General features: G+C 40.3%; 1 protein-coding gene across 4 annotated transcripts; it reads left to right on the forward strand.

The window, feature by feature from the left end:
- The first annotated feature begins 1,788 nt into the window (after window positions 1-1,788).
- Window positions 1,789-26,253, forward strand: afap1l1a (actin filament associated protein 1-like 1a). 4 transcript variants are annotated; one of them, XM_051421152.1, is made up of 19 exons: window positions 1,789-1,931; window positions 16,089-16,214; window positions 16,428-16,511; window positions 16,627-16,706; window positions 17,096-17,231; window positions 17,392-17,487; window positions 17,593-17,807; window positions 17,918-18,097; window positions 18,237-18,320; window positions 18,839-18,914; window positions 19,554-19,673; window positions 19,754-19,965; window positions 20,121-20,266; window positions 20,389-20,461; window positions 20,996-21,110; window positions 22,768-22,935; window positions 23,618-23,793; window positions 23,924-24,049; window positions 25,184-26,253. In XM_051421152.1, exons 1-19 carry the CDS (start codon window positions 1,889-1,891, stop codon window positions 25,208-25,210), a joined length of 2,283 nt encoding a protein of 760 aa, XP_051277112.1. In that variant the 5' UTR covers window positions 1,789-1,888; the 3' UTR covers window positions 25,211-26,253. The 4 variants fall into 4 exon arrangements, with proteins under 4 accessions (XP_051277112.1, XP_051277114.1, XP_051277116.1 ...); XM_051421154.1 differs by lacking the exon at window positions 1,789-1,931 and adding an exon at window positions 11,167-11,185; XM_051421156.1 differs by lacking the exon at window positions 1,789-1,931 and adding an exon at window positions 11,857-11,875.
- Window positions 26,254-26,273: the final 20 nt, after the last annotated feature.

The raw sequence follows: 26,273 nt of genomic DNA on the forward strand, positions 1-26,273 counted from the left end.
AGAATTTTGGCTTTGCCTTATTTGTTATGCTCTCTTAGTTACGAGTGTGCAGCACCAGCAATCTGAATGAGTAGAATGTAGATACAGTATATCATTTATGACACTTTATCAGGGTGAATGATTAGATGAGAAGCGTGAGTGGGTGAGCATACAACATTACTTTGCTTTGGTTTATAAGGATGCATTTTGTTTACCTGTTTTCTTGTTTTTTGCTCTTTCATATGAAATGCTGTGTCCCTCTGGTTTACACTAATTGATATAGAATTGAACAATCTGAGGTGGACACAACTTTTTTCAGTTGTATGCGTGACCTGCGTTGATTTGCGTGCAAATGAAAACCAAAGTGAGAATGCAAATATACAGATTAGCAGATCACTTCCATGTAATGTTCTGGTTAAATAGTTAAAGGTCACCAATAGATACAGTTCACTTTGCAGCTGTATGGTAACCTAAAAGAATGTGCAATCCAGTAGATTAAATAGATAAAGGAAACACCAATTCAGCCCTCCTGCTCCATGTTTTCCAGCTCATCGCAATAGAATGATGACTAAATGTTTTAGGACGAGAACTGTAGTCATCCATACATTTACATTCACTATAATTTATTTTCTTTTAGAATGATAATCCAATAATTTTGTAGCTACAGAGATTATATTCACTCACAATGAAACACTCTGCAAGGTATTTAACACACAAAGATCCAGGGTTGTTGAAGTCTTTACTTCCTTTGAATACTGTTATTTTTGATTTTGTCACTAAAAATTAAACTTGAAAAAAAAACTCAGTCTCCTCTTTTTTATTTGTTGTGAACCATCCACTTGGGTAATATTTACTTAAAGGAATAGTTCAACATTTGGAAATTACTGGCTATATTCACCAGATGAAAAGTCCTGTACACTGTAATGCAGACAAGCAGCCAGCCAGTTAAAAAGATTCTTCTAAATTAGTTTTGTGTTACAGAAACTATCCTGATCAAGTACTTTTTAATAGGTATTTTGTTTTACACATAAAATGTTTAATATTAAGTCAGTGCAACTTAAAATTACTAAAGCTACATGATAAAGTATTTTTAACTTATAAAATTGAGTTTGTTTTACTTAAAATATTTGATGTAATCAGTTTCAACACTTTTTTTTTTAGTTAAATGAACTTATCTGATATCACTGCCGTGTGTGTGATTGACTGTATTAAAGGTGATAAACATTTGAACAGCAATGCAACATGGAGCCAACAGCCAACATAGTTCAGCTTAGCTTAGCATAAAGCCTGGAAACGGGGAAACCGTTAGTCGGGGTCTTTTTAAAGGTAATAAAAATCCATATAACCAGCACCTCTAAAGCTAACTTACTTAACGTTATATATCATGTTTGTACCTCATTAATACCGAAGTTTAAGAAGTTAGCAAAATGCCATTTCTTGGCCTAAGGCAGTTGCCAGGCAACCAATAGAATGAGTCTGGCAGTGGCAGAAGAAAGAAAAGTTAAAGAGCTAACTTAACTTTACTTGTCCATTGGTTTTTATATTAATTAGACAAACTAGATATAAAGTGTTAATTAGTAAGCACCGGGGAAGCTGGTAGGTGAATTGTGTTACTCTGGACAGACTGTTTCACCTTCTTTCCAGAAAGGCTATTTCTTCTTAAGCTACAGGCTTGAAAGTGGTAAAACTATTCGTAAAACTTGAGAAGTCATCATTTCTATTCAGCTCTTAATTGCATAGGCAGCTCATAGCAGCAGCCGACGCTAGGACCCAGCAGAGAAAGCAGCCTGCCTCAACTCTCCCGACCAGCGGATCAGCAACACAGCGACCGTGTCTGGCAGCAGTGGCTTCACACGCCTTCACACACTCACTCATGGGCCTGCATTAAACTTCATCAGCTCTCCCTCACATGGACAGCACCACCAGAGGAATGGACAGAAACGGCACCAAATGTAAGTTTGTAACTTTTCACACTGGTGACACTGCTGCAAATGAGATTGGCTGTAAGGTGAGTGCCGGGTGTTTTGCGTCTCTTTTGTGTAGGTTTTGCCAGTGTGGATTTGCATATGCATGTTTGTTTTATGTGTTAATTGGTCTTTTCTCGCGGCTGTCAGAACCCCACACACACACACACACACACACACACACACACACACACACAAACACACACACACCACACACACACACACTTTTTGTGTTTCCTTCCTCCCACACCTCTCACTGCAGCACTCACTCCCCCCACACTTTTAATGGGGTTTTATGGGGTTATTGATGGGGATATGTAATTAAATTTCTTGCACTTCATTGGCTCTAATATTATTCTCTACATTTCTGTTCTGTCAGTGTCTTGCAACCATTAATCAGTTGCCTGAGAACACCCACGAAGGTGTGCTATGGATACTTCCCTTTCCCCCAGTCATTCTCCCCCTGCTGTACATCTATCTAAGAGGACACAATGGTAGTGCACTTTAAAAATATAAATAATGTTGCTTTGGTACCCCCCCCCAGCTGCTTGGAAAGACAGAAAACCAAGTGCTCATTTAAAGTTTGATTGTTGTTGTAGAAAGTGAATCTCACTCATCCTGAGTCAAGTCAAATATCTGGATGTGGAGATAAGATATTTGGAGTTGAGGTCGTCATGGTTTGATATTGGACACCACCAGCAGAGGATTCACTGTAGTGCTGCAGTGTTTTTTGTGTTGAAATAGCTAGAAATACCAAATGTGTTTCCGCCTCATGTGTTTTTTCTGGGAGGGGTTCAGTTGGCCCCCTGCACAGTACAAAATCTTTCCACATTGTAACAGAAAACAAATACACTTGCCCCCCTCCTGGGCTCAAGACAAGGTGTGACCTGACTCAGCATTTTAAAAATGACGTTATGATTTCACTTTGTAGTTTATTTAAATTGGTTTGATGTGTTTTGACACATCAGTTAATGTCAGTTGCTGTATCACGTTGCTGCTTTTAGAAAGTGTTTTCCATAGACTTGTTGGCAGGTAAACGTGTGATAGTGATTATAAAATACAACTTAATGGACATTTCTAAGGTGAAAGGAAATGGGAAAAACTTATTTCCAGCACATTTGCCTAAAAGAAAAAAAGAAAATATATAGTATACAGTATACAGTATATTTACATATATCCTGTCTGCCTTTCCTGTCCATAATTTACTTCTTTTCCACCCTTTCTTCCTCACCTTGTCAGTTTATGTGGATGTTACCAGTGTGTTTGATGTGTACACAGAATATCTTAAAGAGGAAGTGTATTTAGGTGTTGTCCTGGTTGGAAGAAATCCTTGCCTGTCACTCCCATGTCCCTCCACACAGACAAATACAAACACACGAGAATTGTGCTTGACTGACTTTCTCTTTGTGTTTTGTTTGTGTAAACACCACAGGAGAAAACACACGGTGACGGGTGGTAATCCCTGGGGAGCACACTACTGTTTGTTTGAATCCCCTGATTGGCAGCTGCTAAATTACTTAATAGAAATAATAGATTTGAGCTGCAAACTCTCACATTTCAGCTGCTGGAAACTGCAAATGTTTTAACTTGATATATTTCTGGAAATAATTGATTGTTAAAGTAGATTTTTTGGGACAATAGAAGCAAACTGTAAACATGAGATGATGATGGTGCAGCTTTAAGATTGTTGTTGATTCATTTTCTGTTGATTAATAGATCAACTAACAACTTTTTTAAAGTATTAAAGCGTGTTGTGTGGAGGTACAAAAGTTCAGATATCAAGCTTGGCAAGGGTGATGACAGGCAGGTATGAGCTTGAATTTTGGGAGCTTCTTATTATGCACTATCCAAGCCAGCTGCAGCAGCAATGTAATAAAGGTTTTGTTTCCACTGCACTGTGAGAAGCGGAGCATCAGGTGGGTGTGAGAGGGGAGAGGCTGTCCCCACAGAGAGGCATTGCAGTGGTGGGATTGTCTGTGATTTATCCCAGCAGATATGATGAATTGTGGCTATTGTCAGGATGTTCTGGAGCATATGGAAGAACTTCCATATGCTATGGACTCAACAATGATGCATAAATGTAAAATATTGCTCATGTAAGCACAAGTCTCCTGCATGTGCATAAAATCCCTACTCCATCCATGTCTTTCCTCTAATGAGAGCTGGAGTGCTCTACATATCCACATTCTTGTGAGAAATGTATGAAAGGATCATGTGTTTGTTTGTGGGTATGAGTGTGTCTTATGTATTTCCTCAGGTGTGTTATTCACGTACAAAAGTAGCCAATGACTATAGGTAACAATTAGTTTTTTCATGATATAAATCTTAAGGCTTGTGGAGAATGTATTAGGGAGTAAACAAGGAATTGAATTGTTAAAAGTGGAATTCAAACATGTTGTCAGTGGTTATGGGTTAGCAGGGCAAAAGAGCACATTTAAAATGCAGTTTTCTGCCGTCATCTAGCCCGTGGTCAGTGACCTCACTGCGTGCGTACTTATGCCATGTTTCTCATTATGTATGCTGTAATCTGCATTTTCACATCGCAAAATCAGAGTTTGTGGGAGTGACTTGACTCCAAGGTTTATATCATTCTTTAAGGAATGATCTAATATTTTACAACCTGGATCTTTCTGTTAAAGTCTTAGCTAATGTAACTAAAATGTAATACCGTCCATAGTCCAGATTTTGGATGCAAATGGTCAATTGGAAGCATCTTTCCTAGTCCGATCGTGCCAAGGAAATAGGAGCCTTCACAGCAATAAAATACTCATCCTGTTGTTCACTTTATTGTCAGTGCTGTGTTTACAGCTATTACAGATTGTTTGGGCGTATTTCAATGTTCATTTTCATGTAAATGTCCCACTATCATCTTTTGAATTGACTATGGCTGTTTTATAGCTATCTGTATGTTCCTTGGTCCCACTAAACTCTGTTGTAAAGCTGTTTCCAATGGAGAACCCTTGTCTATTCTCACTGCAGTGCTTGGTGAATGCCATGTTATTCTAACCAATTGAAACACCAGCTATGATAATATGAGAAATAAGGAAAGGGAATCTCCCTCCCATATAGATTTAATTTATACATGAAAGGTTCATAAGTTTTCTTGTTTTGCTGACGCTCATACATTACATTACGTTTACATATAGTATGATATATATGATATATGATGGGGCATATATATACATACATTATATATATGCCCCATCATGCATAGGCTGTAAATCATGGATGATTATGGACCAGCCCTATAAGAAGTGGAATTCCCCTCTTTAACCCTTGTGAGGTCATAAGGCAGAGATATGTGCAGAGTATTGAGTATTGAGAAGAGTGCGTGTATGCGCACGTGTGGGTGTGCACATGTGCATTGTGTATAGGCAATGGTCATCCTCTGCCCAGCTGTTTATATAGGGTTTCCATAGAGATATACTCCACAACATTGGGACTATAGAGTGTATATTGCACTTAGAAATATGGTGTTTTCTTCTGTTGCAGAGGGTAAAAAGTGACTCTGCCTGGGGTGTGCATGCATACAGGTCCAAGCAATATACTCAAAGGGAAATTTCAGATTTATTGGAGAGACTTGGCAGAATATAAGTGAGTCTTGAATAAGAACCTAGAATAACACCTGCCTAACCTGTTATACTATATGTTACTTGATAACAGCCATAATTTAGCAGTGAAATATGATTCATGTTAATATACAGGTTTAGAAATTGTATTTTTTGGCCTTAGGGATAAATCCAGATTTGCAGTTCACAGTGAACAGATTGTACTGACTAAATGTGTTTCTGTTATGCATTCAGAAGAGTTTAAATACAATTCTTGAAAAATTATTTATGGTGTGCGATCATTTTATCCCATAGAAACATCAGTATTGGTATGCGTCAACAAGAAGTTATTTTAAAAGTCTGTTTAAATTTAAAAAAAAAAAATAGATAACACATAACACACATACATGCAGTGAAAGTGGTGTTCTGTTCAGCAGAAAAAGCTCTTATTCTAGGTAAGAGGTTGCAAATTGACACTGTCAATCTCTCTAGTTAAGTTTTAATTGGTATTTCTTTGATGTGTCTGAGAAGTTTTGTGGACGGTGTTTGACTAAATTTGGGTCTTTGTTTAGAATTACATATTGAAATCTTGTGTAACTTGTGTGTGTGTGTGTTACTGTAGAGTTGACCTGCTGTGAAAATGCCTTCATATTCCTGTGATGAAGGGCATCAATCAACGTAACACCCTGAAATGGGGACCCTTATCATAACTAGTGTACCGTTATATGTCGTAACAGTTGGAAACAAATGAAAGACCATTCATTAGACAAGATAACTGTTCTGTCACTGATTGGCCAATCAAACATGAAGCAGTTTATAATTTTGAAACTGTATTGACTCATCGACTAAACATTTTTTTTAGGTTTTTGTTATTAATGGTCCATTCATCTAAATAATTGATCAAATAAAACTTGTGTTTTCTTATGAAAGTGGTGCTGTATGTTGTAATCAAATTGATGTAGCATTATTTTCCACTCCTTTACTTCTTTGTCAATCTTTGTGGCCTCATGCTGCTTTGAAACTGGCGATGTTAGTGATGATTGATTCTGGAAATAGTGAAATTACACCAAGCTAGGATTCACATATTAATCCAGAAACAAAAAATACTAAATGCGATTCTGTTCATGAAACATTTATCCTAATGCAAATACAAAGGTCATGTAATAATAATGATAATGATTTAGTAATGATCGTAAAGTTTAGTTTAGTCTTCAGATACACAGCGTTCATAAATGTTATGTTTAATGACTACTGATATCTTAACACAATAAACTATGGTAATGTTGCATTGTACAACATTTATGAGCTAAAATGTTAAACTACTCAACATAAAGAGAACGCAAACGACACCTAAGATCAGAATGTGTGCTCTACGTGATGGTTAGATTCAGTCAACAGCAAGAAGACACAGAGAGTGTGTCCTAGTTTTGTGGTGAACAACTGAAGACAGCGTGTTGCTCCGGTCAAAATCCCATTAACACAAAAAATCCCAAATGGAGACAAAGCAGCTCCTTTTCCCCTTTTGTGTATGTGTGGCTGTGATTCTCTGTGTGTGTGTGTGTGTGTGTGTGTGTGTGTGTGTGTGTGTGTGTGTGTGTGTGTGTGAATTTGTAGGCATGCATGTGTGTTCTGTGTATATTACCCTTGTCTGCGCAACATCAGTAAAGCAGTGCTTCCACTTGCAGAATAGCATCTTTCTCAGTATGTGAATACTTTTCTGTGAGGGAGACATAGCATTGTGGTGATCTCATAGGAGTCCGGGCAGATACGGGATCTGAATAATAGTGACTGCACTGTAGGGCCTTTGTCTGGCAGCAGGCTGAGTCAAGCCCTCTGTGCCATCCCAGACCTGAATAAATGAGGGAGCAGAAGATGAAGAATGAGAAAGAGGGTAGGGGAGGTTTAGCAGACAGACATCCCCTACATCATGGTCAGTTCTGTGACCTTTGACCTTTGACCTGACTCAATATTAAGAATGTAATTGTTGCCACCTGGCCAGTGCTACTGTTCTGTTATCAGACAACTTATATCCAGCTTTAGATTTTCTAAACCTGCTTCTTTCCGTTCAGGAATAGTGGGAAGATCAGCCTATCCCATGATGCACTGGGCAAAGACCGGGGAAATCCCCTTGAGAGTTTGCCATGGTATCACAGAGCTGAATAGGCGCATTTCATGATCAGCTTACTGGTGTGTGTTGGCAGACGTACCCAATAGATTTGACGGGATAAGGAGGAAGAAGAGGATTACAGGTGGGATGGGAACAGTTTTTTTTTGAGAGGTGAAAAGGGAATACTGGCAAACATTGGAAACCCCATTCTTTGTGAGCTGTAAAAGCTTTTTTGTTAGCATGTCACTCTTTAAATAAGGAAATTATTATTAGTTTGTGATGGCCTGTATCTGTCAGATTTTGCCATTATTGGGCTGATAACATGCAGTCTGATCCCAGGTTTAAACTTACAAAAAAAAAAAAACACGCAGAAGCACAGTGAATAAACATAGTTGGTGTCAGATGGGAACATGAGCAGCATTGCTTTACTAACCCGGCCTGTAACAGTGGCCCTTGACTCTCTCTCACTGCTGAGATAGCAGCTCCCTGCTTTCACCACTGCTTCCCAGATTACTCAACCGCAGTGAAGCCATGGGTAGCTGTGGGCGTATAGTGTATGTGTGTGTGTGTGTGTGTGTGTGTGTGTGTGTGTGTGTGTGTGTGTATGTATGTGTGTGTGTATGTGTGTGAACATCAAAAGCTTCAGTGCTCCATTGCTGCCCTTCAAAAGCCAGTTAATGCTTAAACAGGTGAGCGGGAGTGCACAAACCCGTAACTCTCTCACTCCATCACCATGGAAACATCCTGACTGCTTAAGAGGCCTAATGGCTGACAATTTTTCTCTCTCTGTGACAGGCTCATTAGAGTGGCCTAATTAGAAGGAGCGAGGATGCACGTTCAAGCTAGAAATTTGTCATAGACAGACTGCAGGATAAATACACACCCGTTTAAATCATGTCTGCAAATAATTGCAAAGATAAGGGGAATGTAACCTAAACCTGCTTTTAAACTATTTTGTGAGGCTCAAAGGTAATTGTGCTGTGGGTATGACTGTATGCTCTAAATACTTCAGGTTTGGCCTAATTTGAGAATGAAATGGTGTTTTTCAAGTAAGCAATTAGCTTAAGTGTCAGTCTGTAAGTCAATGTAGCGATCAATATCTGAAGTAAACAACTAGCACAGAATAATACCTACTGTATCAACAAAGAAACTCAAAGCATTTATTTATCTGGGGTATTTACATCTGTAGTGTGTTTACTTTACTGTGTGTACAGTTGTATCATGGAGTGTGGGATGGGATTCTGGTTGTATTTTATGATAACCTGAAGCATCTTCCCGTGTACAATAAAAACAGTGGGGAGAACATGTTTTTTCCCCTCTCCCCTTAATTTGTATACCTTTACGACTCCTCCAAACCAAATAAGTTTTTCCACATGCTCCCCTCACCTGCTGCTCAACTTCAGCATGTTTTGCAGAGTGCATCCAACTTGTATATTATTTATTATGCGTTTGTTTAAAATGTCCACCCACATGATAAATGTACATGTCAGAGCCATGAGAAAGGAATTCTCACTCTCAAGGGGAGTACCTGCAGCAGCTAAATACAGATTTGTATTAATGGCATTTTTAAGAACTCCATTATATTGTCATCCCTTTGAAATACAGTTGTAGAAGCAGGCACAGTCAATTCTATCTAGTGTGGGATCTAGACAGTGCATTGAGAATGGGGTCACCAGAGACACTACAGTAACAGCGGGAATGGGGCAGCTGACAGGAAGAGGAAACAGAAGGCCGGTGGTGATAAGTGATGTCATCAGTAGAAGGAGGAAGTCCATCTCTATAGGGGGCATATTGGGGCATATCCCCATACAGTTGGTGAGACCATTAACTAATGTAGGACAGGAAAAGTGTTTTGTTGGCAGCATACAGAAAAGGATCAAAATGACTCCCTAAGGGTCTTCAGTAGTTAGCTTATCAGAGCCAGCATGATCTTTAAACCTCTGCTTTGATTGTTTTCAGCTAAAACAATTCTTATTTTCAGCTGCCAATAGATACTCCTTAATCATAGGATTTATTTACAGCAGCTTTAAGAAATCTGCGACATTAATGAAAGCTGCATATTTTAATCAGGCTGCATTCATCCACCTCAAAATCCTACCTTAAATGACAAATACGCAGGCCAAACAGTAGAAAAAAAGATGGTTAGATCACTGTTGCAGTCATCATACTGATTTGTATCATCTTCCCAATGAACCAATACAATCTCTGTTTACTTATCGTGGGCTCCAGAGATATCAATTTGTGAATGCCCAGACATGTTTTGTGCTGGGGAGAAGAGAACCGTCAGACTTGGGAAATGCCTGGAATCTGAGGAGTAGAGTGGGAGGGGATTTCATCATGATAGGGCACAGGGTGGTGAGAGATGACATTGTTGGCACAGCTCTAAATGCAATTAAAAACCTCAAGCACATCTGGCTATTTGGTTTACCTCACCTTTGTTAGCATGTGTAGACTACCTCGGCGATCTATATAGGGCAAATGGGTTTGACAAGTTGGTGGTTTTTTGAACTACAGATGTTTTGATTTGTCTTATGATTCAGCTATTTTCTTTAAGCATGCATTCTTCAGCTTTGATGACTGAACTGGATGGTGGTATTTAGATAACCCTCACACGGCATGAAGATAACATTCAAACCCTGCTGTCTCTTTGACCGAGAAACCTCTCCTGTGAGTCACTTAACATGAGATAAGATTATGCTTTTTCTTAAAAAAAAATTGCTGGGTCATATTGTCCCGCTGGCCTTAGCGATGAGACAAAGGCAGACTCCCACGGACACCTCAAAGTCTTCAACCTGCAGCGCTCTTTCATGTCAGATCAGGTTGGGAAATGGCTGTATATCCAACATGTCCAAAGACAATAAGGAAGGGGAGACTTCCAAGAAAAACCCAGCAGTTTTCATTAGATACTGATCTCTCGAGGAGTCACAGATGGTACAGTTGTTTGAGATTCTCACAGCAGCTTCATCTAGCAGGAGTTGCCGCTTTGTAGTAACTATGTTTTCTATTGTGGACTTGATTAGCCGTACTCACTGTTAATCTGGGTAATGCATCTTTTTTCTAGACTGATAGTCCATCATGTTTTAAGAATTGAATATGTCCTATTGTACCCAGTTGTAATATGGAGAAACATTTTTACGGCATGGTGTACTCTCCCTTCCCTCCTCTGGCATCCACAGTCCTGTGTGAGTTCACAGCTTTACTGAAGAGGCCAGAGGTCACATTTAGTCACAGCGAGGAGTGGTTTGTCAGGCTATAACCAGGTCTAGCCGGGTGTGTCTGTGGCATTTGTCAGCTAGAGAGGATTTTAGAAGAAGTTGGTAAACGCTAGAAATGCCTCAGGGAAGCTCTCAGGCCTGTGCATCATAGGGAGACTTCCTGTCTACCTTATTCCAGAGCAGTGCAGAGTATGACTTGTTTGTTTGTCATTCATTGCCTGTCACTCATAATCCAGTGATATTTCTGCAGTGCTCTTCTCCAAAATCACCTTTAACTTTATTGGTATATGTTGTCATTACCGTTACTGTCTCTTTTCCACCAATTTTCCAGTTTTTAAGTTTAAGTTCGGTAGGAATTTTAATAACTCTTTGGTAAGTATCGAACACATTTTAACTACAAACACCTGTAATTGTAGTCTTTTTTACTTAATGTACTTAATCTGATTAATCTAATCAGGCAATTGCTTTAGTTCTTGTACATCCGCTTGTGTTCTGCCAACTTTTAGCATTTGAGAAAACTGGCTTGTTGTGTCTAATGAAAAACAGGTTTCTTTCTCTTTTCTATTTTTCAAAGTAATGTATCAAAAAATGATTGCATTGGTGATTAGGTATTAGCACTATAATTAAAAATGTTTAAATCCTCTGTATAAATCGAATTTAGTAACTTCACAGTGACTGCCCTACAGCCAGCTGACACTGTTTTCATTTCGCAGCTGATATACAGTAAAAGCCTACACTCAGGGGAAGTGTGTTTTGTCTGTGCACGAGTGTTACTGCGTTGTTGTGCATGCATATTTGTCTGTGTGTGCTTGTGGGTTTGTTTGTGCAGCGATAGTGCCCGTGTGATTGAAGGCAGCGTGTTGCATCGTGTTGGGGCACATGAGTCTGCCTCAAGGCAACAAGTCATCCACGTGTAACTCGGAGGAGTCTGAACTTGCCTCTACCTCCACTCAACAGTCTTTACTCAATCTCTCCGGTATTTTCATATAAATTCATTTAAAATGTAGAGATTGCCACCTGCAGCAATAGCTTGACTGGGAACATTTTACTGCATCTTTATCAGTAAGTAACCATGTTGAGATGCTCTAATGTAAAGTAGTAATACAATGCCTTACTGTATCTGGTATGTCAATGGGTTCACTGGCATCTTCTGGATGGCAGCCTTCATGTGCAGCTAGTTAAAGGTTAATAATGTATTGAGGGAAAGAATGTGAAAGAATAAAGAATGTGGGTTAGCTATTAGTCGACATGTGTGTGTTTACACAGCAAGCCTTTCCCAGGTGCTATACGATCCCTAGGATTACAGCAGAGGGGCATCCAATAGGGCTACACACACACACACACACACACACACACACACACACACACACAAACACACACACACACACACACACACACACACACACACACACACACACAAAAACACCACCACCACCACCACCACCATCTCCCTACCCCCCTAAAAGAAAAGAGAGCAGGGGAGACTTGTGGGAGGGAGGTATTGGGAGATAACAGATCAGAGGGAGGAAGGGAGAGGTAAAGGAAGTGTGAATGCAGCAGTAGGCAGACTTCAGCTCACCTCCACTACAAAGGCTTCACAGGACAGAGCACACAGGGAGGCTTTGACTCTGGAATATCTCCTACAGTATCTGCTTGTGTATGAATGAACCGGTTTGTCTCCCCCTCAACCTTGGAAAATGGTGGGACTCTCATCCACTGCTGTCGAGGGTAAGTGTTCAAGGGAAGTCTTTATAGTTCGTATATTAACACAGCAGGTATCTAAAGCTAAAGAAGGTGTAAGGAGTTGTAAAGATATGTAAATATACAGAACAGTGTGAAGCTCTAAAGGTGTTGTAAACATGAGACTGAATGTAAAACATCAGGTGATGTTTATTTCATGCCTTAAGCATCATGCTAGATAATACCAAGAATGGCAGTAATGTTGAATTGTTGAGAAAGTTTGCCACCCAGACTCAATAGTTGAGCCACTAGAGACTCTTTGTGGGATGCAAATTCTTGTGTGATTAGCTGGAATGTCTGCTTGCAACAATATTGTGAAACAGAGTTGCTGCCCAATGACTGAATTTTGTCACTTTCAACATACTTTGAATTGAAGTGTGTGTGTGTGTGTGTGTGTGTGTGTGTGTGTGTGTGTGTGTGTGTGTGTGTTTGGGAGTGAGTGATGCATGGCAAGGTAAGTAGGCTCAACATTAAGCAAGCCTTTGGCATGAAAAGGAGGGAGTAAAAACAAAACCTGTGCACCCGATATTGAGGTCACATTATTCTTCATATCAGGGTTTGTTGGACATGTTAGCACAGGTGCTCAACTCGCTGACATTATTCAACCCCCCTCCCTCTCTCCCTCAAAGAGTTTGTACAGAAACTCTGCTAATGCAAGCCTCTTTTAAAGGTCTGAGTCTGCACTGTTAAACAAACTACTCTCTCAGCTTCACTACACACTCTCACAAACACACTCTGCAGAGTCTTGCACTATTAACAAAGTGAGGAATGTGTTTAGTGTTTAACAGCAATTGTCAGACTAGTGTGAGGAGGTAAATATTTTAGTGTTTCCAAAGCTTTGAATGGCTTTACACATTCCAGACATGGTGCACTGCCTGCACCCGTCTTTTGTGCTCTCTAAAATTGTAATAACCCTTCATGAATTTCCTCTTAAGGATTGAAAAGTAAAGGAAACAGTATGTAGATTAAAGTTATGGTTTGTCCTTCATGTTGCTGCAAATATTCCAATTTCACCCTGGTCTGGCTTTAATCAAACCATATCCAACCTGTTTTTATGTAGCATTATTATCTTATGCAAGCTTGTGTGTAGTTTCCCTCAGGTGCTAGGCTCAGAATCAGTTTTGTCTGGCTTTTAAAGACATCAAAGACACACATCATACACAGTCAGTTACAGCAGAGATTTAAAGGATCATGTGCTGTTTTAGATGTGTGTGTGTGAGTAGTGTGGTGTTGATTATAAAGGCATGACTAGGGACTTAAGGGTGGTCCTATGTGCCTCACATGCCAAATACTACGTAGTAATTCCTCTTTGCTCATTCTGGCACAAGCAGAATAACACTGTAACCGTCAAATTGAATAATCAGCTCTTTAGAGCACTGGTCCAAGTGAAACAGTTTTAAGAGTGTTTCGACCTACTTCACGCCAACTCCTTGAAAGCAACACCTTGATTTCTGTGTTATGTTTGATTTAATGCTGACTGGTGTAAATTTCAGTTTCTCTCTGCTGTGAATGAGTCATGCTGTGGATAAAGTTCTGTCTTCCACTCAGTTAGGGGAAGCCCACTGGTGCGCTAGAGCCAGAATCTAAACAGCTGGAACCTCTGGCAAAGAGACAGCAGTGGCCCTGCCAAGACATCCCACTTTCATGAGTTTCCTCTCCTTCCCCATCCTTATTTCCCCAGAGTGCATCAGATCTTAATGAGGAGACATTCCAGATCCCTGCAATGATTAATTCCTCGTGCCTATTTCTGCGAGTGTGAGTGTGCTTCTATTACAATAGAAGGAAACCACACGGGTAAAGACACCAAAGTGGTTAAACAGACACAGGCAAACACACACCTACTGTAGCTCTTTTTGCTTCTGACTGTAGCCTTGGCTGGGCATTGTTAAGCCCATAGGAAGACCCACCTCAGGAAAGTATGCCTGTCTTAAGGAGTGGGAGAAGTCTGAAATGTAGAACACACATCATCGACAAACACCAGATACATCTTCCAGCTCATCAAGACTTTCTGCTTGTCAGTGGTGATTACATTGCAAGATTGCTGTGTCAATACATCTACATACAGTACTCATACAGTAATACATCTACAAGTCGAGCATTCTGCCTAAACTGATTAATACGCTCCTCAGACTGGTGCACACACACACACACACAAAAGGCTGGCTTGTGTGCCTTTACTAGACAGGTACACCAAAGTTCACTTTCGACACAGCCCACCACATACACATCATTCAAGCATTTCTGTGTGTTTTATGTTTTTCTGCATGTGTGCATGTCCGTGTGTGTGTGAATTTTGTGTTTGTTTAGTGCAACAGGTCTTGTTGCCATATGACCGCCCAACGAACAAAGACTTTTCTGGCTCAGCAGCTGTCCCGTGGCTGACCCCAGCAAGATGCACGGTTCAGCAGGCCCTAATGTGGCTGGACTGTGAAAATGGGGCAGGGGGGAATAAGTGAGAGAAAGAAATGGATGGAGTGGGAAGTGTGTGTGTGTGGGGGGGGGGGCAGACAAGTGTGCCAGCAGTGACTCAGCCAGTTGTCAGGTTTCACGGAGGATTTTAGGATTATAGAGACAGAGAAATGCGTATTAAAGCACAACATGGCCGAGGGAAAAAACACAAAAGACGCCAAGATGAGTTAATGGAGGAATCCAAACACAGCAGCAGGTTGCAGACCTGTTCTCAGGATGTCAGGCAGCTGGGGGAGTGAGACAGTTTATTTAAGTTTGTTTCTGAAAACAGGGAGTAGACCAGTCCCACCTCTCAGATCAACATGTAATGTGAAGCATATATTCCTAGAAGCTGAGTCCTCATACTGTTACAGAACCTGGAGAGCCCTGTGAAGAGTGTGCATTGCTGGAGGTCTGCATCCCCGAGCCAGCTCTAACTGATAAAGATCAGGTCCCTGGGAATGAACCTCTGCTTGCTGGTACAGTTGGCCTGTTCTAGGCTCTCTAAAGTGGTCTTTCAGTTATTCTTGTCAAAATCTCATATTTCTGCCAACATCTTTACAGCCTTTGCAGTGCATTTAATATGCCTTCTTAGCATTGAGAGCGATAGTTGATTGAAGTGTGGTTTTGTGCCTATCAGTGTGTGAGCCAGCAGCATTTCAGAGCTGCTGCAGAAAGACAACACTAGTTTTCTTTTCTTTCTTTTGCTCGTTGTGCAGGATTTTCTGTTCCTACTCTGTGTAAGTTGTTATTTTTGGTAGCTTCAGTTCTCCTTTTTTCTGGGTTAATTAGCAGTTAGCAAACATGTTTCCTGTCATTCCAGTCTTTTGTTGTTGTTTAGTCTGGCTATTGACTGAGAGAAGAGGAGAGGAGGGAGACTTTGATAATATGGTGGATTGATATTTACCAACTGTGAAGCAAAGTGACTGAAAATGAAAGAAAGACACAGGGAAAGCAAAGCAGAAAGAGGCTCTCTAACATACACCTTGGGGTTTGTTTAGACTTTTAAGCCCGACCTCTGCCCTCTCTACTGATATACTGAACCAGTGCCCCCAATGACCTTTGCCCCCCTTCTATTTCTATTCAGCGATGGAGGTGTTGGTGAGTGAGCTGGGCGTACTGCTGAAGATGCTGGACCAGGAGAACCTCAGCTCCTCCACACAGGAGAAGAAGACCTCTGTGTGGAACCTCCTGCAGCAGATACAGCCATCAGGTTAGGAAAAAGATGAAGTGACTTTTATTTGTGTTTTATTTCAGATTCCCAGAAGAGTTTTTACATATAATAAAAAGGTGGAATACACTCATTTTAGCTCTATGTGGTGAGATAGAAGTGAGGGAAACACTGCTATAGATTACTAGAATGTCGATTCAAAGTGATGTTTCTTACGATGCAGTAAGTGTGTATGTTTTCTTTCCTTGCCTCCAGTTTCAGGAACAGACTACATCTACATGAACTCAGCAGTGTACAGAAATGGCACCAGCTTTGTAGAGTCTCTCTTTGAGACATTTGGTGAGTTTCAGATCCAACATGGTGATGTATATATATATATATATATGAGCTACAAATATCATGGTGTCCTTATACACAAAGTGTGAGGTTAAGTGTATGTTGTTGTCTTTTATAGACTGCCAGCTTGGAGACCTAAAGGATGTTACCGATGATCTTAAAGAAGACAAGAACACACAAGCCGACACTTTAAAACAGGCAAGTGGCCAGTAGATAGTAAATTCACAATTTAGGAAGTAGGATGAGGGATGTATGTTGTATGTTCATCTTTACAGCACTTACTATCCAAATTCAACTTTTCAGAGGACTGTTACATCTCAAATGAAACAAAAAAGCAAAGAAAAACAGAGATTGTATTCCATCTTGTGGGGGTTTCCCATGCACGCACACAAGCTCATCACTCTTCAAGCTGTTGGAAAAATTAAGATTTAGGGACCCGCCCAGAGCCCATATGTCTAATTTATGGATATTATTTTGAGGGTTATATTCTCTATCTCTTTGATGATGTAGTTCTTAGCCTGTGAATAAAAATCTTTCATGGTTATGGAGGAAATTTGAGAGTTGTGTTTGTGTGTCTTCCTTACTAGAACTGTTCAGACTCTCCAGCCCTGCACTCAGCTGACTCTCCTCCCCCCCTGCCTACAACACCTCCTCCTGAGGAGTACTATGAGGAGGCAGTGCCCCTCAGTCCTGGCAAGATGCCAGAGTACATCATCACACGAGGTCAGCATCTTCCCAGCCTCTACTGAACTCAGTGACCTCGGTGTCATTTCACCTCTAAATCAATACTCACCACTTAAACATTGGCATGTGGCACTTTTCACAACATAATTACAAAGTACAAGTGGCATATTGGAACATATTTCATGTCTTTCATCTTCAGTCAGACCAAGCCCTCCCAACTCTATAGAGGATGGGTATGAAGATGCTGAAAACAACTACCCTACAACCTGCATAAACTCACAACGCAAAAACTCATGTAAGTATTTTAGACCGAAGTTACCATCCAAAATTAGAAGATTACAACTTAATTGCTTATCAGCAAATGATACACACTTTATCTTCTCTGTTGTTGCTCTCTCAGACAATGACTCAGATGCTCTGAGCAGTTCCTATGAGTCCTATGAGGAGGATGAGGAAGAGAGGAGCCCTGGCGTCCGACTCACTCATCAGTGGCCCTCAGATGAGAGCTCCATGCCTCCTGCCAGGGACTGTCGCATCTGTGCCTTCCTGCTGCGCAAGAAACGTTTTGGCCAATGGGCGAAACAGCTCACTGTCATACGGGACAACAGACTGCAAGTGAGTCTTTGGAAAAGCATCCAATCATGCATTAAAGATACATACACAGCCTTTGCAGTTCTTCTTCTCTGCAATAATTCACAGTATCCTGTGTATCCCCCTTTCTGCAGTGCTACAAGAGTTCTAAGGACACATGCCCCTATGTGGACCTGCTGCTGCCCCAGTGCACTGTGGTCTATGCACCCAAAGACAGCAAGAGGAAGCACCATGAACTCCGGTTTACCTTACCCAATGGGGATGCTCTGGTGCTGGCGGTACAAAGCAAGGAGCAGGCCCACAGATGGCTGAGGGTAAGCTTTGAAATGAAATGTATGCATGCAGGAATACAGACTGGCAACACAGCCATCAATCTTGTCAACAATTACTGACAGTGAGGAAAAACAAATCACAGTTACAGTTACAGAGTGACACATTTAAAATATCCCACAGGTTGTTAGAGAGGTGAGCGGTCAGAGTGCAGGGCCTGAGGAATCTGCGTCTCCCATCATTCCAAGAAAAAATGAACTTGACAAGGTAAGTGTAGAAGACGTCCCAGCCCGTCCCCCTCACTTTTCCCCTCAAGACTCAGACATAACTTGTCTTTACAGCTGAGGTGGTAAGCAGCAATTGTGTTGTCACCATCAATTTTCCTAAACAATTGCTTGGCTCTGCGCAGTACATGGTGATACGTGTATTTGGCTTGCAGAACAAAGAGGTGATATTTGGTGTAATCATGTGTTAAGCCAGCAATAATAGGGGTGGTAGTGAGTCAGTGTCGGAACAGGCTCATCCGTGTAGAGCTTACTAACCTGTCAGAACATAAACTGCACAAAGCCCTGTCATAAATTAAATTAATGAGTTAAAAGACAGCATGTAAAAGAATGAAAGAATGTAGAGGCTGATAAATATGTAAGCTTGTTAAAGAATTATCTCAAGTATAGTTATTTAGCCATTAATTAGTACAAGACAGATGTTGAAGGCCTAGCTCTAGTCTGATCCTGTGTAGGACTCCTGCTATTGAAAGTCAAAATCTGTGTGTGTTTCTTCCTCAGAGGTTGTCTGCTGAGAGGAACACATCAGACTCAGACAGTGTGGGTGTGTCAACTGGAGAGAACTGCAGAGAGAACGGTGAGACAAAAAAAATATCACATCAAGGTCCACTTACTATCTATCTCACGGTCTTCATCAGCAGATTGAGTTTTTTGCTCATTTGTCATCACATGACACATTTCTGTACTGCTCCATTCATGTTATGTGGAATGGATTTGTTTCTTTATGCATGTGACAACTCAAGACAGCTGTATGATTGCAGAGTTGGACGTGTGAGTGTTGAAAATACAGTATGGGTTTAATTACTGAGAACGAAAAACTTTGGCTGATGTGAGGCATCCATGTTTGGTTTTCAGGCACTGTATTATTAAGTGCCAAGTCGGAAATATCAGAGCTTTCCGAAACATCTGACTTCCCAGACTTTCATAATTAAGACTTGGATGTTGATGTGAAGGCTGTTTACAAGTCAAAAACAAAAATGCGGCATTAGGTCAATAGTCATGATGACAACTGACGTATCTCCATGAAAATAGAGCAAACTCCATCTGCTGATGAAGGCCATAAGATGCAGATGATAGTCTTTTCAGTCTTAACTGGTCCATAAAGTAGTGAAATGTATTTTGTCACATGTTTTTTGCATGTCTGTGAACAGTTTCCTCATGTCTAAGATAATTTTGGACAAAGAACAATCCTGTAATCCTTATATTTTTGATGTAGGCAAAGTTAAACGGGGACCTTTTGCTGCGGGCCGTAAAATCACACGAATCATCAGCTTCTCCAAGAAGAAGCCCCCTCGGCCAGGAGATCCCCGGATATCCTACAGCGACCCTCGACAAGGTCATACCCCACTTCACTGTCACTCTTTAGGTCTCCAACTTTGCAGACTGCTCATGTTTTGTTCCTTCCTCACTATGCAGGCTACCTGTCGTTGCTGGTGAATCAAGTGTGGCGGGAACAGTGGTGTTGTGTGTGCAGAGGCTCCCTGCACTTCTACCATGATAAAGGAGACCCTCGGACCTCCATGCCTTCACTTCCTCTCCATGGCTGTGAGGTGATGCCAGGGCTGGGACCCAAACATCCCTTTGCCTTCCGAATCCTACGGAACAGTACAGAAGTTGCTGCTCTGGAGGTAAAATACTGAGCATTTGTTTCCTATTTTAAAGATTAATTAATCGATTTTTTTACATTATCAATAGGTCAAATGTATTTGTATAATTTATCAACTGAGTCTGCAATAATCATATTTTTTTAATTTTAAAGCTAATTTATCCTTTCTCCTTTTAGCCTAGTAGCTCTGAGGAACTTGGAAGGTGGCTCGGTGTCCTTCTGGCAGAGACAGGCTCCGCGACAGATCCAGAGTCACTGCATTACGACTACGTTGACGTGGAAACCATTGCTAACATCCGCGACGCTGCGCGGCATTCCTTCTTGTGAGTGAGACAGAGAGGGGGGAGTTTGAGTATTTGGAGGAGGTCAAAGCAAGGCCACTGACCAATGCAATGGTATTTAGGCCTCATGCAGTTTTCATTTCCCCTTTTTTCTTTGACCCTAGGTGGGCCACATCCTCCAGCAGTACCTCCACAGACTCCAGAACATATGATGAGGTCCCTAATGAGGATATGCAGGTGGGACGCATGTTTCTCAGACGCACAGACGCATTTTCCCATGTTCAGTTAAAGCTTATGTGTAATGCTTTGATGTGACAAGATTAGAAGCTGCATGTCTGTGTGTGTGCAGCTGTTGGGTGCTGTCTGAATATGACACCCTTTATCAGTCACCCAAACAGACAGACAGCGCTCTGTTACACGCCTATCAATGACCGCCTTTTGTAGGCCAGAGAAAAAGCAGTGTGTGGGCATGGGAGAGGAAAAAGAGAAAAAGCGATCAAACTGGTGACAGGAAGGCAAGAGGTCATGGCTGTTTTACAGCCAGTAAACTCCTTTCTTAACCCCACTGACATGCACTTAAACACATACTTCTCACCACCTACAGCCACAAACACACACACACCTCTGTGGTCTCAAACCAATAAATCTGAAGATTAGTTTATTGCTTAGCATAATATACAAACTTTGCCTGTTTTCCCCTCTGTCCTCATCCTTCTTTTTGCATCCTCCCACATCTGTCATGTCCCCCCACCCTCTCTCTACTCCACCCAGTCAGGGGAGAACCGCAGGCAGCAGTCTGGGAATCAGGGGAAGCGGCGCTCAAGTTTCTCCAGCAGCGATTCTGACAGAACCAAGCCATTAGTCTCCCTCAAACGAACAGGCTCAAGTAAGTGTCTTTAGATGGTTTTCCAAAGTAACATTGCTATTTAAGAGATAACTGATGGCAAGGGAAAAGCTATCAGTTAAAACATTCACATTTAACTGGTGTTTCAATCATAGAGTCAGACTGTGAGAAATATATTAGCGTGTCCAAAAATAAATTTAAAGGTTATTCCACTTGAAATGTGCAGAGAAGAGGTCTTAATTCTTGGGATTTCTAAAAGCACATGTGGGGTTTACAGAATCTTGATTACTTTAGATGGATACTGAAATAAATAGGCAGCTTTTCAATCAATGCTTCATAAATTAAAAAGGAGGTGTGCATATAAACAACATCACCGAATTTAAAGAGCAATATAGGTTTTGGGGAGTGCTACTGCAATTCAAAAAAGTTGGATAAAGCCTTTTGTGGCTCTAAAGTCTGATAAAGTGCTTCTGCTGACACTTGTGTTAGTCTTCGCTGGGGGTGAAGACTACAAGTTTGCACTTCTATTGCCTTTTTTGCTTCTATTGCCTTTTTTGCTTGACGGCTGAACTTTCAGCTTGTCAAGTTGCTTTGTGGGTAATGTAAGCGCCAGGTTTTGTTAAGAAAGAGGAATGCGGGGAATAAAAAGATGATATTTATGGTTCTGCTGCATGTATTTTGATCCTCTTTTTGAATTGCCAACTGTGAGTCTGACAACACTTCCTATTTTCTGCAGTTAGAGTTTAGTTTCCTTATCATTAAGTCAGTCTAAAATTGTATATAATATAAATGTATATATTACCCAAATGCAGAGATGTAGATGGAAACCTTTTTTAAACCGCTGCATGTGTTGATCATTGGTGATTCTTTACTAGCACTGCAAGACTTAAAAACAATTAACCGGCAGTTATTTATTATTTTCCTCCTGTGTCTTTTTAAGCTCTCTGCCTTCCATCTGTCTCTGAAATTTTTTTTTAAATAATGTCACCCCTTAATAAAGTTGTGTGTCACACTGGAGTTGGAGACTCTATTTTTTTCTTCTTTCAGTGATGTACCAATTCACAGTCATAAAATTTGAGCTTTTATCTGGCTCAGTATACCCATTTTCCTCTTTCCTTTCAATCATCTTCTCACTTTCCATCCATAATCTCATCCCTCCTCACTCGCCTCTTCCATTTGCCCCGTTGTGGGAGTTGTTCTCTGCCATATGAATAAAGGAGACGAGCATCCTGAGTTAGGGAAAATGATATCGGTGTGGTCGGCTGTCTCAGTGCTCTCCTCAGTGCTGTTTCACAGGCCTTCAGTGTGACGTTCTGACACATCAAAGGGTCAGCACTCTCCAGGGCTGAGATCTTCAGGATGTAACCTGAGATTTATTGGACACTCACATTAGATTCGCTGTCTTGCCTCCTGACCTCTCCCTCTGCAGGACTGTGTGTGTGTGTTTATCTTTTATTCATGCATCATATCATTGTTTTATCCCCAAATTCTTTGTTTGAATTATAAAAAAAGTTATATTATAAAAATATGCGTGCTATGCTTTCATGTGAGCTGTGGCGATGGCGTCATATTCCTCACATGAGCAGCATAACATTAACAAAGACAGGCAGAAATATTGCTGTGAGATGTTTTGTCTTCTTCCCACAACCCCTGCACATTCCACCCTTCACCTTTCCTCTCTTCTGACATCTCCACCCAGATGCCAACCAATATGGAAGGTATGGGAAAACACGAGCTGAAGAGGATGCCAAGCGTTACCTGAAAGAGAAAGAAGAGCTGGAAAGAGAGAGGGATGGAATACGAAATGCACTAGTGACCCTCCGACAGGAGAAGAGAGAGCTGAAGGAAGAGCTAAAGACGGCCTCTGGTAAGGAGATACAAAGCAAAACAGAGAGCAGATGCTGAGCTCAGCTACGATATAATTCTGCCGCTCTTCCGGTTTGGAAACTGAAACTGGTTACTGTAGTTTCAAAATAAACACCATAGCTAAAACATACATCTAGTGTATGTACCTCCATTACAGCAGATTATCCTACCTGTGAGGACAATGGGGCACCACTACTTTCTAAGCAAAAGTATTAGTAAGTCATATTTTTCCAGCCAGACGGTAGTGTTTTGTCTGCTCTGTATCTGACCCTGCACTCTAACCTCAATTATTAGAGGGCCATGTAGAGAGTTTCCCTACAGGGATAAATAAAACATCTAATTGCTTTTATTATTAAACCAAAAAATATGTCTGTGAAAATTCCTTCTAAATCTAAGTAATTTCCTGTAATTTCCTGTAATTAAAGTATTCAGATTTTTTTTTTAAGTAAAACTATTATACCAGTTTGTAAACATATTCTATTCAAATAAAAGAACATGAGTATCAGACATACAGTGACTCAAAAGTAAATGTACTTGTAATTATGCATCAGAGTGGCTCCTGTAATATATGACAATGTCACAATTTATCATTTGGGACCATCTAAAGGCGGACATGTAACCCAATTATCAGTTGATTGTTTGTCTCATTGTGTTATATACGTCTCTGTGTTTCTGTGGAGCAGACAGGAAGAAGTCCTCTCTGAACAAGCGCGTGTCCCAGCTTGAGGATGTCTGTCGTACTAAAGAGGCTGAGAGGGTGGACCTGGAGCTCCGTCTCTCTCAGGTCCAAGAAAACCTCAAGAAGAGCCTTGCCGGTGGAGCACTGGGTGCACCTGTTGACACTAAACCCCCCATTAAGGTATATTTCTTGCGTTTTGTGGAGAGATGCAAAAATTCATGTTAATACCTGCTTGCATACACATTTTTTATTTACTTATTATTATTATTATTTACTTGTTACTAATTAACTATTTACTTATTTTTTGTAGGCCTCCATCAAAAAGACACATAATATCTACAGTGAGTCTTTACCAGTAAACTGTGCCTTAGAGATGCGTAGAAGACCCCCATCTGTTTATGCTTCTTCTTCAGGAACTGTCATGCAGAAGGCAAAGGTAACTCAAACCGTTATCGCCATTCTCAGAGTCACTTTTTTATCAGATTTGTATGTGTGTGAGTGCATTTTGCTGCTGGAATGATACCATCAGGTACACAGTAGGTGATTTCAGTACAATGTAACTGCAATATTTTTCTAGATGATGCCAAATACTATAGATTGGCATTATTATTATTATATTATTGTCATTATCCCAGTGATTGTCCTGCTATAAATGGACCTTTACTTGGTCATAGGGACATGTACCTTTATCGCTGAGGCCGATGCATTACGCACATCAATGCATTACCAATGATCTGATACATTAAGGTTTCATATGAAGCAACTACCAATGCTACACAATAGTCACCCCTATTGTAATGCAGCGCAATTTTACACTTTTTGATTCAACACAATTCGATACAATGCGATCCAAAAGAATATAATGCTATTCAATTCAATATGGTAGAGATTCTTAAGTAGCTTGATAAAAGAATCAATCAAAATATAAAATTATTGTTCACAACTGGTCACATTTCAAAATGAGCCTCCTTAATTAGCCTCTACTAAAAATTATATATAAATGATGCAAAATGTTAGAAAACAATGCATCCCGAGTTCATCCCAAATTGTATCCGATGCACACTTTTTTAATCGGGCCTGTCACATCTTGAACTTTTATGCTGGTGCACCGACACCAGTCTGGGAATCTTATCATCCCTACTTGGTCACTGATTCACTTTGATGCACATATGTAAAATAAGCCAGTATCAAGGTACCAAGCCATATGGAATACGGTTGTGTTTTGGACTGTACTGGATTGGATGCATAAATAAAATTAGAGAAATTACTAACTGACTTAGATAATTTTAGTGATACTAACCTTGCTTCGTCATTCAGCTATGACCTAAATTATTTAGCCTCTTCATTTTCAATTAAGAAATATGCCATTTGTTTAAAGCTTACAAATATGAAGATATTACAGTATGTTTCAACAATCCTGTCTACCTCGACCATTTTGCAGTTATATTCTATATTATTTTGAGTTGGAAATGACACATTGACTTTTTGCTTACATTTCTTTATTACAGTACATTAGCATAACTGAAAGTTAGCTTGTTACTAAATTACCAAAATTTTTCTATTTCTACAGGAATGGGAGTCAAAGAAAGGAACCTAAGAGTAGTATCATGGAAAGGACTGCAGATAGAATGAATGGATATCAGCATCTGACCGTTGTGACATTTAGTCCCACTTAGGATAACCTACCATCTACATCTCAAATAACAGATTTACTTCATTTTGTATTACAGAGGAAACATACTGTAAGGAAATAAATTGGCCACTAGGTGGAGGTACAGCTCACTGAATATTTACTCTGCTGTCTTTGTAAAAGGACTACTCCAAATGTGAGGAATCCAAAGACTAGTTGAAGAAAGTTCACTGTCTGTACCCAAGTATTTTTATCGTTTCTGGTGGCACAGATTCAAATGTGGCAAACAGCAAAAGAAAGAAAGCAGAGTTTGTGAAAGAAAGATACAAGAAAGGTGTATTGTAAAGCACAGTGAGTGCATAGAATGCAGAGTTGTAACAGAAAGGCAACACAGGACTGTGTTCCCATCCAGTGCTGCATATGGTGAAATGTTTTATTGTTAAGGTGCCATGTGAGAAATGTGATGTGTTTGGAAAGTAAGAGGATGGAGGCCGTTTAAGCCATGATATGCCTTTTACATGATATAATGTTTTTTTCCACCTGTACAGAGTGAACTGTGACTACTGTTTTATATGTTTTATACTTTTATAATGTTTAAGGTTTCATTTTTCATCATCAAAAGACTAGGCAATCAGAGGTATTCAGCTGTGTACCATGGAGGGCTGAGTGTACTATCATTTTTTGACTGCACTTATTGGCTCCCCCTCACAGATCGATCCTGTGCTATACAGCAAAACCAGCTGCTGAACAATTAGTTTGTTCAGAAAATCCAAAATCCTATATCCACTTGACCCTCTGTGGCACAACATTCAAAAACAGTTAAATACTTCTGTTAGAGATCATTGAGTAACTAACAAAGTGGTGCTATTCAGTGACACAAACCAATCTTGGGAAAATCTCCACTATTTGTCAGTTTAGCGTTTTTTTCTGCTGAACCTGTGGTTGACTTTTGCACTTTACTGTTCTCCTTCCTGGTTAAGGGAATAATAAATGTGTGTCCTATTCTCAAACGTTTCATCTTTAATTATTT

Source organism: Dicentrarchus labrax, unplaced genomic scaffold, assembly GCF_905237075.1.
Source record: "Dicentrarchus labrax unplaced genomic scaffold, dlabrax2021, whole genome shotgun sequence".
Lineage (NCBI taxonomy): Eukaryota > Metazoa > Chordata > Actinopteri > Moronidae > Dicentrarchus > Dicentrarchus labrax.

Excerpts from the sequence above, each read along its gene's own strand:
- afap1l1a (XM_051421152.1), top strand. The coding sequence starts at position 1,889 with ATGGACAGCACCACCAGAGGAATGGACAGAAACGGCACCAAAT. Across the intron at positions 17,808-17,917 it reads TACGGGACAACAGACTGCAA|TGCTACAAGAGTTCTAAGGA; the intron begins GTGAGTCTTTGG and ends CCCTTTCTGCAG. Across the intron at positions 18,915-19,553 it reads AGAGAACTGCAGAGAGAACG|GCAAAGTTAAACGGGGACCT; the intron begins GTGAGACAAAAA and ends TTTTTGATGTAG.